This window comes from Natator depressus, chromosome 10, assembly GCF_965152275.1.
Source record: "Natator depressus isolate rNatDep1 chromosome 10, rNatDep2.hap1, whole genome shotgun sequence".
NCBI classification, from domain to species: domain Eukaryota; kingdom Metazoa; phylum Chordata; order Testudines; family Cheloniidae; genus Natator; species Natator depressus.
This window is the reverse complement of record NC_134243.1, coordinates 10,384,449-10,400,457: the sequence shown is the minus strand read 5'-3', so window position 1 is coordinate 10,400,457 and position 16,009 is coordinate 10,384,449. Positions and strand designations below refer to the sequence as shown.

At 40.6% G+C, this 16,009-nt stretch overlaps 1 protein-coding gene across 1 annotated transcript in view; it reads left to right on the top strand.

Annotated features, from left to right (window-relative positions):
- Window positions 1-16,009, top strand: part of SDK1 (sidekick cell adhesion molecule 1) — a 655,892-nt gene that overhangs the window by 436,721 nt on the left and 203,162 nt on the right. Inside the window, exons 7-8 of the mRNA XM_074965177.1 lie at window positions 8,363-8,474; window positions 9,445-9,635. Coding sequence (XP_074821278.1) covers window positions 8,363-8,474; window positions 9,445-9,635 — 303 coding nt within the window. The remainder of the gene's footprint in view (window positions 1-8,362; window positions 8,475-9,444; window positions 9,636-16,009) is intronic.

Sequence of the window (16,009 nt, the reverse complement as noted above, 5' to 3'; positions counted from 1 at the left end):
TACATACGCTGAACATTCTGTTCTACCTTGTATTTACCTGTGACACTCATTTCCCAGACCTGAAGAAGAGCTCCGTGTATGTTCGAAAGCTTGTGTCTCTCATCAGCAGAAGTTGGTCCAATAAAAGATATTACCTCACCCAGCTTGTCTCTCTGATATCCTGGGACCAACACGGCTACAACAACATTGCATGTAAAAATGACTGTACATATGAAGATGAAATTGAAAATAAAATGTGGCACTATATTCTGTCTCATTTTTCTTCTCTTCCTGCTCTTGGACAGCAAAAAGTAAAAGGTCCCACATCTAGGCTTCCATGAAAGCTGTCATTATCTTTGGTAATACAACTATGCCTGGCGCCCAGCCCTTCCTCTTTGTTTCTTTCCTCAGTTTTGGTCACTCCACTACTGAACCTCTCTGGCCTGAATTTAATGTTTTAGAACAGATTTTTTGCTTTTCTCATTATCTATTCATTAAATTAATTGGCAATTCTGTTTGCCTTTGTTTAAATTAGAAACACTAACAGGTAGTACAATAAATTAACTCAAATCCATTGTTGAGAAAGGGGGTGATAAATACATGAAACGGGTACATGAAACACATGGGCTAGAAGAAGAAAATGGGGTCCTGTTCCAGCAGAAAGTGACTCTTAATGTTTGCCCCAGATGTTCATGTGCAGCAAAGCACCGTTTTCATAACTTTTGGAGAGCTGTCTGTGTGAACCTCCCAAACCTCCCAAGGATGTGTTGTTCCTTGACTTTAGCAAAGCTTTTGACACGGTCTCCCATAGTATTCTTGCCAGCAAGTTAAAGAAGTATGGGCTGGATGAATGGACTATAAGGTGGATAGAAAGCTGGCTAGATTGTCGGGCTCAACGGGTAGTGATCAATGGCTCCATGTCTAGTTGGCAGCCGATATCAAGTGGAGTGCCCCAAGGGTCGGTCCTGGGGCCGGTTTTGTTCAATATCTTCATTAATGATCTGGAGGAGGGTGTGGATTGCACCCTCAGCAGGTTTGCAGATGACACTAAACTGGGAGGAGAGGTAGATATGCTGGAGGGTAGGGATAGGATACAGAGGGCCCTAGACAAATTGGAGGATTGGGCCAAAAGAAATCTGATGAGGTTCAACAAGGACAAGTGCAGAGTCCTGCACTTAGGATGGAAGAATCCCATGCACCGCTACAGACTAGGGACCAAATGGCTAGGAAGCAGTTCTGCAGAAAAGGACTCTCTAATAGTCTAGGACCAAACACAGCTACAACAACATTGCAATCATCATGCACTATGTCTAATATTACTAACACTGTTATTACTTGACTTTAGCAAAGCTTTTGATACGGACTCCCACAGTATTCTTGCCAGCAAGTTAAAGAAGTATGGGCTAGATGAATGGACTATACGGTGGATAGAAAGCTAGCTAGATCATCGGGCTCAACGGATAGTGATCAATGGCTCCATTGCTGTTGCATCTGGTATCAAGCAGAGTGCCCCGAGGGTCGGTCCTCGGGCCGGTTTTGTTCAATATCTTCATTAATTCATTAATTAATTCAATATTTTCATTAATGATCTGGAGGATGGCGTGGACTGCACCCTCAGCAAGTTTGCAGATGACACTAAACTGGGAGGAGAGGTAGATACGCTGGAGGGTAGGGATAGGATACAGAGGGCCCTAGACAAATTAGAGGATTGGGCCAAAAGAAATCTGATGAGGTTCAACAAGGACAAGTGCAGAGTCCTGCACTTAGGATGGAAGAATCCCATGCACCACTACAGACTAGGGACCAAATGGCTAGGAAGCAGTTCTGCAGAAAAGGACCTTAGAAAGGAAAAGGGTTACAGTGGACGAGAAGCTGGATATGAGTCAACAGTGTGCCGTTGTTGCCAAGAAGACCAATGGCATTTTGGGATGTATAAGTAGGGGCATTGCCAGCAGATCGAGGGACGTGATCGTTCCCCTCTATTCGACACTGGTGAGGCCTCATCTGGAGTACTGTGTCCAGTTTTGGGCCCCACACTACAAGAAGAATGTGGAAAAATTGGAAAGCGTCCAGCGGAGGGCAACAAAAATGATAGGGGACTGGAACACATGAGTTATGAGGAGAGGCTGAGGGAACTGGGATTGTTTAGTCTGCAGAAGAGAAGAATGAGGGGGGATTTGATAGCTGCTTTCAACTACCTGAAAGGGGGTTCCAAAGAGGATGGATCTAGACTATTCTCAGTGGTAGCAGATGACAGAACAAGGAGTAATGGTCTCAAGTTGCAATGGCGGAGATTTAGGTTGGATATTAGGAAAAACTTTTTCACTAGGAGGGTGGTGAAACACTGGAATGTGTTACCTAGGGCGGTGGTGGAATCTCTTTCCTCAGAAGTTTTTAAGGTGAGGTTTGACAAAGCCCTGGCTGGGATGATTTAGTTGGGGATTGGTCCTTCTTTGAGCAGGGGGTTGGACTAGATGACCTCCTGAGGTCCCTTCCAACCCTGATAGTCTATGATTCTATGAACCTGTGTTTCCTTCTCCTGAGCAGGTGCCTATTTTTCTTATTTTAGGGTGTCATAGAAAAATATAACCTCAATTCCACTGATCAGTTATTTTTAAATCTTTTTAAACCCAAGCAGTCATATTGCAGATTATATCATTGAAAATACAAAAAGGTTCTAGTTATTGACCATGGAGAGGGAATCAAAGTGTCCAGCTTCCCCTGCTGGCTGTCTGGAACAGGCTGCAGTACCTGTTGCTTCTTGTTTGCTTTAAAGACTAAAGCTAATTGATACCATTGCTAGAGTATAGCTTTTGTTCCCTTGACTAATGTTGAATAAGACTACACATTCCATCCAGTTAGATATTTGATATTAAAGCTATTTGAAGAAATGAAAAGCCACCTGAGTGTCCTCTAGATAAAATGTCTTGGTGTATATATTTTCTCAAGTTAAAAGCCCTAATGATGTGTAGGATGATAAGTTTCTTAGCAAAAAGAAACCCCTCACTGTGCATGGGGGAAAGTTAGGTCAGTGACAAAGACTGAACTTCCAAATTGCTCTTTTTGCACACGGAGTTGTGAGAAGGCAAGTTCAGAGTGTAGAACAGAAATTTCGTCTGCGTTTGAGTTCTACTGCTGAGAAATAACAGAGAGCTGTATAACTAAACAGAGTCTTAATTTCCTCAGCACTACATGGGACAATGTAAAGAATTTATTTCTGGAATGTTCTTAAAATACAAGCGTGGTTCATGAACTTGCGCAGGAGTGGAGAAGAAAGCAAAGACCCTCTCCCCTCTTTATACAGGCAGGGAGAGGTCACTCACAAGAGCAGTCCTTGTATTCCCTGCATCTGGGTAGCACAAGGACTGCTCACTTCTGCTTTTCTTCAGAGCAGGATCCTGACAAAAGAGTTGGGACATGACTGTATGCCCTCTCCTAGCCTGTCGATACAGGGCTGGTGCACTGTGGGGAATGACGGAGCAGAGTGCTCGCTCCCTGAGTGCAAGGAGTGACCTGGAGAGATTGCGCCAGCATGAGGTCCAATCACTCTGGTGCCTCTCTTGGGACAGTGTGACCCTGCACCATCCCCCACACAGGGCTCTGGCTTAAAAAGCCAAGATCTTGCCCAAAATGTATTTTCTATAGGTAAATTAAATCTCTGTGGAGCCCCATAAATTGTCTCTTATTACTCCTGCGGATTGGGCTCTAGAGAACTCCCTCAAAGATTTCAGAAGCTTCTCAGCTCTGTATTTTAGGCTCTGTCATATGTAATATAATATATAACGTGCCTTGTTGCCAGGGTATCTGAGGCAAGTTTCCTGATGAGTGGAGTTCAGTTCTCCATTAATCTTTCCCTAGGGCTAAAACTAACAGTTCTTTCTGTCTGCATGAAAGTCATTACAAAGAAAAAAATACTTTTTAAAAATGTGTAAGGCTGTTAAGTGTTTAAACATTTGGACATATTTATATGGTGGATTTTAGCTTATTTCATGTTTCTGCTAAGCTCTTGTTAGTTTGTCTATATTGTCTATAAGTTTTCTTCAAATTTGTCAGACAACGGAAACAGCTCACATAAAATATTGTCTTGCATAAGAGCTATGGGTTTACATGATTAATATATTTCCTATTTTCTTATAGAAAGCTCTGGATCCTGAAAACACTTCTACTTGTGCTTAACCTCAGGCACCTGAGCATTCCTATTGAATTCAATGGAACTAGTGACATGCCCGAAGTTAAGCACATGCAGAAGTGTTTGAAGATTCAGAGTCTTACAAAATATGTTATTGCTTTTATGATTTCAGTATTTGAGGGGTACTTCACTTTTCATTAAAAATTGGGTGTACTTTTGTAACATATACACTGTATATAACACACGGTGGAAGAATTTGATTGTATGCGATGCAATCTTGATTGCCCCTAGTTTGAGGTGACTGCATTTCTCATGAGTAAGCTTGGTGTAGGAGTCAATTTTAATCTATAACTATCTGTAATTGTACATTTCAGCTGACGCACTGAAAGTGACCAAAAAAATATCAATTGGTGACAGTGAGCATGCTTGCAGGGACTGGGTATCATCATCCCCGCAGCTGTGACATGAGTCCTCTCCAGCTCTGACGTCACAGGAGTGAGTGAGCAGATCCCTCACAGCAGAGGGCCCTCTGCGCTGGTTCAGGGCTGGTGACACCTGATCCCTGCAGGCACAAGGTACGGGAGGAGGCAGATCTAGCGTGATCAACTTTATTTCATGACCCCAGGAGGAGGGACAAAGACCTGCGCCTGCCTGAGCCTGCCGTCCTGGGTAAGGGGCCCAAAGTCAAAGCCTGAGCCCCACCGCCACGGATATTGGGACCAAAGCTGAAGCCAAAGGACTTCAGTCCCAGGTGGGGGGCCTGTAACCTGAGCTCTGCCATTCAGGGCTGAAGCCCTTGGGTAGTGAGGCTTGGGCTTTGGCCCCAGGCCCCAGAAACTCTAATGCCAGTCTTGGCATCCCCATTAAAATGGGGTCGTGACCTACTTTGGGGTTCTGACCCACAGTAGGAGAACGACTGGAATAAAGATGCTGGATTTATGGCTTACTACAACAATCTATAACAAACTAACACTCCCCCCCTTCCTTTCCTCCCTCTGAACGGAGCGTTGTTAATGGGTCACTTTACCTCGAATGGTCCCTTGAAATATGTCTTATCTACTTATGCTAAACAATCTGTTCCATCTTGTATTTAGCAGTGACACTTTGAATTAGTTTCCCAGACCTGAAAAAGACCTTTGTGTAAGCTCAAAAGGTCGTGTCTCTCACCAACAGTAGTTGGTCCAATAAAAGATATTACCTCACCCATCTTGTCTCTCTATTATCCTGGGACCAACATGGCCACAACAACAGTGCATAGAAAACCTGAACAGTTTCTGTCTTACCTATCTGAAATTGGTGGTCCACTTCTCCCAGGTTGCATTGAAAAATGGTTTACATACTGTTTCTATGGTATTATTTCCTTTCTATCTAAATTTAGATGTTCTGGTACGTTGTACTTTGTAGGTTTCTACAAAAGGATTTCCCTTAAGGCATGTTATGGGCACATAGGTATCCACTACATGGTTACAATTGTGTTGAGATTTATACTTTCCGAGAGCCTTTAGTCTTGCTTCATCATGTATTGGCCACACACAATGAAATGTTATGGATTCCGTCCTGCAAAGGGAACCATGTGGATGCCCCTGCTGAGACCCATTTGCAGGAGCAGGGCCATAGTGGATTTCAGCAGGTGACTCTTTAGTTGTACAAATGGAACGTTTTGACTGTGCTTGAGTATGAACTACAAATTTGTATGCTGCCCAGTTAATGTTTGTACAGTGGTTTGAAAATTTAGTGTTCTATGTATTTCTATGTATTATTTCTGCAACTGACATTTCTAGGTATAGTACCTAGCAACCAAGCACCAAGAATTGTGATGAGCCCCTATAATGTGAGAATACAGCATATTATATTGGATATAGTAATGGGCACATTAGCTTTCCATTAGATAACAGTTAGAAGAATATTGGCTTTCTATGTCATGATTCAAAAGAAATATACTAGATCCAGATCTGTATCTTCTTAACCCCACATGTTCAAAAACCATTATCAGAAGGCTAATTCTTCTAATAGATTTATTCTAGGACATTGTGAATATGGCTCAAATTCTATTCATTAGTGTTCTCATTACAATTATTAATAAAGAAGTAAATGAAGCCTTGCCTATGTTTCTCTTGTTGCAAGGAAAATATAGTGCACTTCTAGCTCTTGTGCTTATCTGTTTATTGCACAAAGAGCCTGTTTCATATGGTGAACTCCTGGACGGTAGCACAAAGCCTACTTCTATTCTTTGGTTGTTTTTGGAGTGGTGTGAACCAGTCCTCCAAAGGTGCTGATCAGCAGTGAACATGGTTTTCCTCTTTTATAGGTGAAGATAAGTAGTAAGTAATGCAAAATTAGTACCTTGCTTGTTGACCTTTTAGCATTTACTGCTGCTAACTTTCCCCTCACACGAAACCAGTAGAGAACAGTTATTTACCACCTGCTAATAGCCACCCCAGCAGTCCCAGTAATTTTGCAAAAAGAGTTCTGAATGGAAACAGAAGTAAAAATCACTAACAATTTAAATCTTTATGGGATCTTTGGCTATAACAGTTAGTGGTTTGCTTTGGGTGTAAATATACTGAAAAGGAGGAATTACTAAATGCTTACTTCAGGAAAGCACCTCTGCTGAGGATGCCACTTTGGCACAGGCCCAAAGTTGAACACTTGCTTAAGTGCTGTTGTGAACGGGGATGGACTTAAGTACTTCTGGGGCCTGAGGTGGAACGACATGCTTTCTTCTCTCATCCTGTGCCTTCCACTGTCGGCTGAGAATGTGTTAAAGAGTAAAAATCTTGTCACTGTGAGATTTAGAATATTTGTTTTGCAAAATGCTGCTTTCTTCTCTTCTCATCCACCCACCCCCATTTTAAATGTCTATGGGTCTACTAAAAGGCCTGTTCCGTCCAAAATGTGAAGGAGAGAATCAAAGATTTTTTGAAGCACTAGATATGTAGCTCACGAAAGCTTATGCTCAAATAAATTGGTTAGTCTCTAAGGTGCCACAAGTACTCCTTTTCTTTTTGCAAATACAGACTAACACAGCTGTTACTCTGAAACCTAGATCAACACTGAAATTTCTTTCCATTTTCCGCTCTTTGTGGCTATATCATTGTGTCAGAGACAGCAGAGTTTGGTACCTTTTATTTGCCGGTTTCCCATTGCCATTACCCATAATGATGGATTTTGCATTGGTAAGCCTCCTTAGCATAAAGCATTTGATGAGCCAGTTTGGATTTGCCTCAGTTTAGATGCATTTTCATTTATTTTCTCTATAATTCCTTTATTGAAGTCTTTATTTTTGGAAATCTTTCATTATTCTCTTATTCAAGATACCCTCCCACCCTTTCCTCCCCTCCAAATGAATAGCTAGAAGCAAGGCAATAATACTTCGGCATTTTAATTCACTTATTAAATGCATGTACAGAAAATTTTAAAATGAAACAAGTAAGGCACCAGCCTTTTATCATTTTTCTAGTGTCTATTGACTGTTGCATAAGCTAAATTATTTACAGTTTGATGCCTCACAAAAGAGAAGCAGATTTGGGTTATTTACTTCTCTGATAAGAAAAAATGGATTGAAGTTGCTGTGATATGTTCCTTTGTTAATTTTATATTTGTTCCCTGGTGTACAAAATCTTTTTAAAGAACTAATGCAAGACTGGCAGGCTCTTTTAAAATGGTAAAGAAGTTGTAAGATTAAACAAAACATGAAAAGGTCTTAAAAATATAAGTCAGTGAGGGTTTGATAAAAATAAGTGCTCAGCAGTTGAAAACCTTTAGGATGCTTAATTTGTTTGCTTTATATTTGAGAGTAGTCCTTGTGAGTTATGTGTTTTGAATTATTGTCAGCAGGGCATTTTGAAAGTGTGTGTTTGTACAGTATAATGAAAGTAAATGAAAATGACCATATTGAAGATCTCCTTCTAATGAGGAGATTACAACTCTGTAGCATGGGGCATGGGTCACTTGCTGGAGGAGTCTCTGCTCCTTGAAGTCTTTAAACCACGATTTGAGGACTTCAATAGCTCAGACATAGGTGAGGTTTTTCGCAGGAGTGGGTGGGTGAGATTCTGTGGCCTGCGTTGTGCAGGAGGTCAGACTAGATGATCATAATGGTCCCTTCTGACCTTAGTATCTATGAATCTGTGAATCTATAAGAGTGAAATTTGCAGCTGTGTCATTTTCTGAGATCCTTTCCTGGAATGTTTAAGTCATTGCTGTTTGCAAAAGTACAGTGTTTTCACAAGGTTTTTTTTCTACCCTTTGTAGATGCCAGCAATGTGTCTGACACCATGGCTCCTGTCATTGTAGTCCCTCCACGCAACACCAGTGTGGTAGCAGGGAGCAGTGAAATCACACTGGAATGTGTGGCCAATGCAAGGTATTGTAAATATAGTAGTAGTAATAATAAGGAACTGTCCTCTGCTAAAAATGGAGTGAGAACCTCTTTTTTTTTTAATTTCATGGTTGTAATAAGCAGAATATAGCACACAGCTTGCTTTGCACGACTGATAAGGAATCCATATTACTTGTTTAACACATAGATTATTTCTGGGAAAATAAGAAACTCGACATAATTAATTTCCCACCTTTATTTATGCTGCAACAGAGTAAAAATGAGAAGGTAGAAATGTGACATTGGCCCATCAGCAAACACTTTGTAACAGGTGTCCATAATGTTAGTGGTTAATCCTATGACAGTTATAGATTAATATTCTACACTAAATTATGAAGGGGATCCTCGTATTTTCCTCACCCCATGTAGATAAAATGGGGGACAAGGCAGAGTACTGCAGTTACCTGTTACAGCTGTTCTCAGCTTACAGTTTTTACAATTAACTTTTTGTACATACCATAATGTAGAGTGTAGGTTAGGAATCTCACTAAAGGATAGAAATTGTACCTGTTAAAGCCAATTGAGTGTTGGGAGTAGGCTTGAATCCTAAGAGAGGTAAAGGGCTGGGGCCTTTGGATGATAAGAGGTCCAGCTGATTTCCTCTCCCTCTGAAGTCAGAGATGTTCTTGGTACAGTTAGTGCTACCTCTGTAACTGTGCTATAATGAAAGCCTCGCCCATGTAGCTGAGTCCCATAGTAGTATTTATTTTTAATGCTGTTTGCTTAGACAAATCAAATCATTAGCGCTTAAGTTCCAATTCTATAATAACTAGCCATCTTTGTTCAGTAGTACTTGAGCAGTCTGTACCCTTGATGAGTGATTGTTAAGACCTCAGAGTTATGTCTGAATTTATTTTTAAGTGTCGATCAATCTGCCAGGGATATTGGGAGAGTTAGGTGAGTTATATTCTCTGTGTATTCTTGGTGATAATCTGAATGTTTTTTACTCCCACAGACCTGTTGAGAAACTGAGCATGACCTGGAAGAGAAATGGAATAAAAATAAGCAGTGGGGTTAACAGTTTTGAGAGACGTCTTACTATCACCAATCCAACCACTGCTGATATTGGGATGTACTTCTGTGAGGCAGAGTTGAAAGACAGCACTGTTGAGCCAGCAAGAGCAAAGGCCTTCCTCTCTATAATGGGTAATTCTGAAAGCAGTCTCTTTTATAGTAAAGCAGAGTTTGGACTCAGGTATAATAGGAAATAGAATTGATATTTTAATATTTCATCAACCTTACATCTGAACCTCTCCTCAGTGAATGGGACAAACAAGGTGAACTGGGATTTTCTTCCAAATTAATTCTGCTGTTCGTCTCCATGAATATAAATTAATTAAACATACTTTTTTTAAGCATTGATGTGACTCTGAATACCCTTTCAAACTTAAATGTAATCGTGAAGCTGGGGAAACCCAGTACTAAAATCCTTATCATGCAGCTTCCACATCTCGGCTTTTAGCTACATTAAATCCTGATTAACTTCCAACTTGCTTACTTCTTGCTTTAACATGTCATGTTGCTGTTTTTGCAAGAGGATCTTTTAGGAGAGCTTTTGTATATTGCCCTTTGCAAATTCTAGTCCCAGGGTGAAGGACATTCCCAGGCACATGTGCTGGCCGATGTCACATGAGAGAGAGAAAGACGAAAGTTGAACTTCAGTGTAACAAGCCATGTCTTCAGTGCTTAATTTGTAATGAAAGAGGTGCTGGGGCTCAAGCAATTTTTTTACATTCATAACTGACGTAGCAAGCCCAGTTGTGCTGGGGCTATGAACTACCAAGCCTAGAGGTGATGGGGCTCAGCCCTGGCACAAATTAAGCACTGCATGTCTCTGCTAGTCTCTGGGCTCTAATACTTAAACTGCATTGTTACATTCAGGCTAAACTTTTAAACTATAGCAGCTTACTAAATGCCCATGAATTTATCATGGACTTTTTTATGTTTCCTTTCCAGTTTTTACTAATTAGCAACATGTGTGTGTGTAAATTAAGCTTTCTCCAGCTGGGGTTGCCCATGTGGCCCTTGACTAATTAATCGTGGCTCAATCTTTGAAGCTGCTCTAGGTGCTAAACTCCCACTGACTCCAGTGGGGGAGCTCATTACCACACAGGAGGGCCTAAACACCTGGGAGGATCAGGCCTCAACAATATCCATTATCCATCACTTTGGAAGATATTGTGAAGGCTCAATCACTAAACCTGTGGCTTTATTGAATGGATTAGGCAGGAGCAGTCTGGTTACAATTCAGAGGAAATAAAGATCTTGCAAATCGAGGTGTAGGGATGCTCATTGGGGAAACAACTAAAGAAATGCAGAATTGTGTCTGGCTTGATAAGAGAATGCATACTGTAATAATACAGTGGTTTTGCTCCAATCCTTTAAATATGGAGCTTTTCTAAATGTTGGTGACTAAATGAAAGTCTCTCCTAGCATCAGGTTTTTTTTGTTGAGCACATTGGACACTTTACCAAGCTTGGTGGGATTTCTTAAAAGGAAAAGAAAAGAGAAGCTTTTGAATTACAAGCCAGTGCTGATTTCAGACTCTGGATCTAATTTGATTCTTTATCAGATATCAGGACAAATGACAGCCATACAAGTATCCTAGATAGGTAGATTATTGCTTTGTTAATGACACCCTGGCTGTTGATGTTGATCAGAATTGATACATATAGTACTTGTTGCACATTATAGTTTAAATGGAAAATGTTATATTGTAAGACTCTCGCATATAGGCTTCATTCTGTAAAAGTGCTTTAAGGCACTTTATGTAAGATGAGAAACAGCTCCTTCCTCTAGCAAGATGTGTTCCAGTTTCATTTTGCAGCACTCTTTCCCTTTATATTTAGATCCTCCTGTATGAACTTTAGTTCCAGCTTCTTTCCTCTGTATTCAATTTCTTACAATTATTACCTTGCAGCCTTTAAGGAGCAGGGACACAATTCATTTATTTATGATTTTGATTTAAGCCCTTTTTTATTCATAAGATTTTATTGTGACTAGTTTAATTTTGCTGCTATGCTGTCAGATCCTGCCTACTGTAATACTTAAAGCAGCCTCTCAGTGTAAAAGGTACTTAAATATAGTTAAACTAAAACTGAGAAAAAAAATCACTGGGGGCTCATAGTAAAATGGTGATGCCACCTTTGATTAGGAGCATGTCTACTCTCTTCTTGTTAGATGTTTTATTTATTTCTAGCCCAGTATTAGGGGGCCGTCAGGGAATGAAGTTATGAAAAGAGCCATAGATATGAACAAACAGATGAAAGAAAGCAGAAACAAATTGGTTACCAATTACTTTTATTTTGTCCTGATGGAACAAGACACTCTAGTTGCAGGTGTTTACTCAATGTGTCAGCATTACCTGCTACGTTTCTTTATTTATGAGTTTCTTGAACAGCAGGATGGATGTCTAATTCCAAACAGGAAGCAGAATCAAGGGATTAGTAGTTAATTCATGAAGAACTGTTCAACCTCAGAGTTCCAAAATGGAACAGAGCAACTGTTTAATTAGCAAGGGAATGGATTCTGGAGGAAACTGGAGACAAGACTCAAACAGCAGAGGCTCCTTCTGCTAATGGCATATTCTTTCTCTGAGCTTTCTTTCGAGGTGTTTCCCAATCACTTACATTATTAAAATCTGTTTTAGTAGCAATTACAGGGATTCAAGTATGCCTGTCTATTTACATGTATAAAATATTTGTAGAATGCACAAATTGATACCACATCACATCAAGAGCTGCACTTCTGGGCAGGATAATATGGAATTAATTTAATGAGCAATCTCATGCTTACAACAAAAAATTGTGTTAATTGAACAGTTTTTATTTTTTAGTTATTATGATATATCAAATGCACATGCTCAGACGATGTAGTGATGAGAGCCATATAAGTACTGGATGGATGCATACCTGGCTAGGTAGATCCTGCAATTACCATATTGAACAGCAACAAGGAAAAGATATCAAGAACATTAAACAGATTTAAAATAGACAAAATGTTATAAAACACATGATTCCTTCCATTCCCCAATCAATATGTCATGCAACTAAGAGCCCGTTCCAGAGGTACTGAGCATCTCTAGTTCCTGCCGACTTTTAATAGAAGCCAAAAGAATCCAATGCTGAAGGACTTGTGGTCAATTTAAACCCCAGTAGAACCTGCAAGAATGTTTTTTTTTAAAGTACACTTGAGTTGTATATTAAAATCACACATAGAATTTGCAAAATCTGAATACATAGTGTATTAGAACAGTGCATTCACAAGTATAAAGCCTGCTAGCCTCTTGCTACGCTGCCATTTTCCAGTGAAGGTGGAAACGCTCCTTCTGACATCTTCATATTATTTCAGCAAAGATAAACTGAGGCCGTTCCAAACTCTGGTTTTATTAGCTGCAGATGTTAGAAATTTTTTAAAGGGTAGCATGTTCCTCAGTTGGCAGAGTAACAGTTTGGGGAAGATTTGTTGCAGACTAGATAAAAGCACATTTGTTTTACCACTAACCATCTGAAGATTAAGTTATTGAAAGAGTCTGCTCATGACCAGACTCATTTAAAAACTGAGCTAATTTTTAAAAATCTTTTGCTCCAGTTCTTCAAATTACTTTAACAGTTATTTTTAAACTGACTTTTTCTATGGGAGATTATGAATTCCAGGACTGAGAAAGTATGGAAAATGAAAATGATTGTGCTTTAAAGCAGAGAGAGATTGAAAACAAAATCTGAACAAAATGAGAGAGAGAGAGAGAGAAGCAGCAATACAAAGACATCAGAATGGTCTTTTGGGACAGAGTAGCAGTATAAAATTTTGTGCCAAGTATAAGGGAATTGAAGAAAATATGATGGAACAGAGGAAAATTGCATGATGGAAGATTAATCTTTCTTCAGTATTCTTTCCGTAGCTGGAAGCATTGGCCAGCATTTTCTTTCTTTTATTTTTCTTTTCCTTCTTTGTTTTCCCTTGAGAGAGCTTTTGTATCCTAGCTGGGTATGTTTATTTCCAAGAATAAGATCCTAGGGGGCAATACGGAACAAAAGATGGGAGAGACGTCTAGGCCTTTCCCCTTTTGTGAAGGCAGCATGGAGTTTTATCAGGCACCAAGGGTACAGCATTGCGAGTCCACAGGATTCGGAGGCCAATCTGAAAACAATTATAAAGTTACTACAGAGGGCTGACCTGGTTGGAAGCTGAGATGAACTACAGTTTGGTTGCCAGACACAGGTAGGTGGCCCATCATGACTGCCCCTCAAAGTAAGAAGCAAGGACACCACAAACCAAGCCTAGAAACCAGAGGAGGGAATTTTAGTTAAGGATTCTGTTTTTTCATAGAGGAAATAAAAATACAATACATGGCCCTTTCAAGGCAGGGAATTCTGGGAGTTACCTTGAATATAAAAGCCACTTGACTTGCCCAGACTTGAGTTCAGGGGCGCAGAAAGAGAAAATCTTTGGGGAGATTACCTAAAGCATCTGGAAAGAGTAGACCTGAGTTGTTCCTGGGCTTCGCAGACTGTTGAGCTGTATTTAGAATCCATGTGTCAGCCTTTTAAGAATCTTTTTTGCTTCATTATTTCATTAGATTTATTCTGTGGTTGGTACCTTTCTCCCTTCTTTATTTTAATTTTTTTACAAAGATCTTTCAGATGTGTATTTATTTGATTTATTCAGGTGTCTGTCATACATTAAAAATGCAATCACATAAGAAGATATTAGGTTCTCCCCACTCTGGGGACAAAAGTGTGCTAGTTACAACCATGCTTGAAGACAATTGTTGCTAACATGGTAAGGGATTTTTCCTGAGATTCATATTCTCCAAACCACATTATCAACTACCTGGAGGTAGTCTGTGTAGGTTTATAACAATTCTGTGATTGATTTCAGACAAAGAAAAGTCCTGGTTCCAGGAAACTGTTATCAACATTTGTGTATAGACATGGGTGTATGCAGTGATGAGCTGCCAGAAGCTGAAGATCCGGTTCCTTCAATCGCTCCGGGTCTTCGGCGGCACTTCGGTGGCAGGTTCTTCACTCGCTCTGGGTCTTCGGCGGCACTGAAGGACCTGCCGCGGAAGTGCCGCCGAAGGCCCAGAACAAGTGAAGGGCCTGCTGCCGAAATGCCGCCAAAGGCGTGCAGTGCCGCCAGGTGAGTACAAATTCACAGGGGGAGCCGAGAGCTTGGGCAGGAATGTCAGGACAGGAGTCAGAGGAGCCGAGAGGTTGGGCGGGACGGGCAGGTCAGGAGTCAGGGGAGCCGAGAGCTTGGGTGGGATGGGCAGGACAGGAGTTTGCCCACCCCTTTAACAACCGGTTCTCAAGCGGCTGAAAAATTTAACAACTGGTTCGTGCGAACTGGTGTGAACCGGCTCCAGCTCACCACTGGGTGTATGAGATGGTTCTACTCCCAAGATGGACAGATTCTTATCCACCTTCACACTTTGTACTCTAAGTTACTTTAAAGCCGCCAGTCCCATCTTCCTTACAGGATGTTCAGTGACTAATTTAGTTTACATTAATAATGGAGATAGATTCCAAAGTTTCCACTCAAATATGCAGGGCTGAATTTCTGACTGATATGGAGTATTGGCTTGCGGTGGAACCTTTGGGGCTTTTTCTGCTCTTTCTGACTTCCATGCATGGATCTTAGTTTAGGTCACACATCTCAGATGCAGCTTGAAGGGTGTGTAATGGATGCTGACTGTTATCTTTAGAATTTTAAAATCATTCTCCATGTAACTCTCTATGTGGGAGAGGTTTGAATAGTATCAGATTTTGCAGGCTCCCAAGGGGATTGTGGGGAGACTGTTTACAGAATAATGTCAACAGTACATAAAAAGCCTCAACAACTATTAAAACTACCTATTTATATTCAGATATCCCTTCTTCCTTTTGCTTGTTCTTGGCCCTTTAAGATAGACCCAGTATCTGTACAACTATAGTATCTGTTCTTCTGGTCTAATATCTAATCTACCCTTTCTTGTTAAACATCACCCTGCACTGTCAGGAGGGTGAACCTGATGATTCATTGTGTCTCTTTCACCTCTTACTTCTGATTCTATAGTGAATGTAAATCAGACAGTTGGCCTGATCCCAAGATATCACTGCCATCCTCTTGAAATTTGTGTTTCTGGGTCTCCTGGTATCACAATGTGTAGTTGGGTGGGCATTATAATTTCACCACACATTTCCCCACCTCATTTTTCCCTAATATGACAAATGCTCAAATTCACATATTGTGTGATTTAAACCAGTCATTAATCTCTACCCTCTAAATATGTAATAGATTCATAGAGAAATACAGGATACTACTGTAGAATATTATTTGACGCAATGAAACGTCATTGTAACTACCCTGGATGCGCTCCCCCTGGCTGAGGCTCATCAGGCTGTTGTACTGGACCCAAACCTTGGGTCCTACATATGCTTAGCTTGCTGGGGCTGGGCAGAGTTCAGGCCCTGTTTACTGGTTCTGGGTGAGACGGGTTGGGTCACAGAAACCCCCCCTTGGGACTGCCACCTGATGTA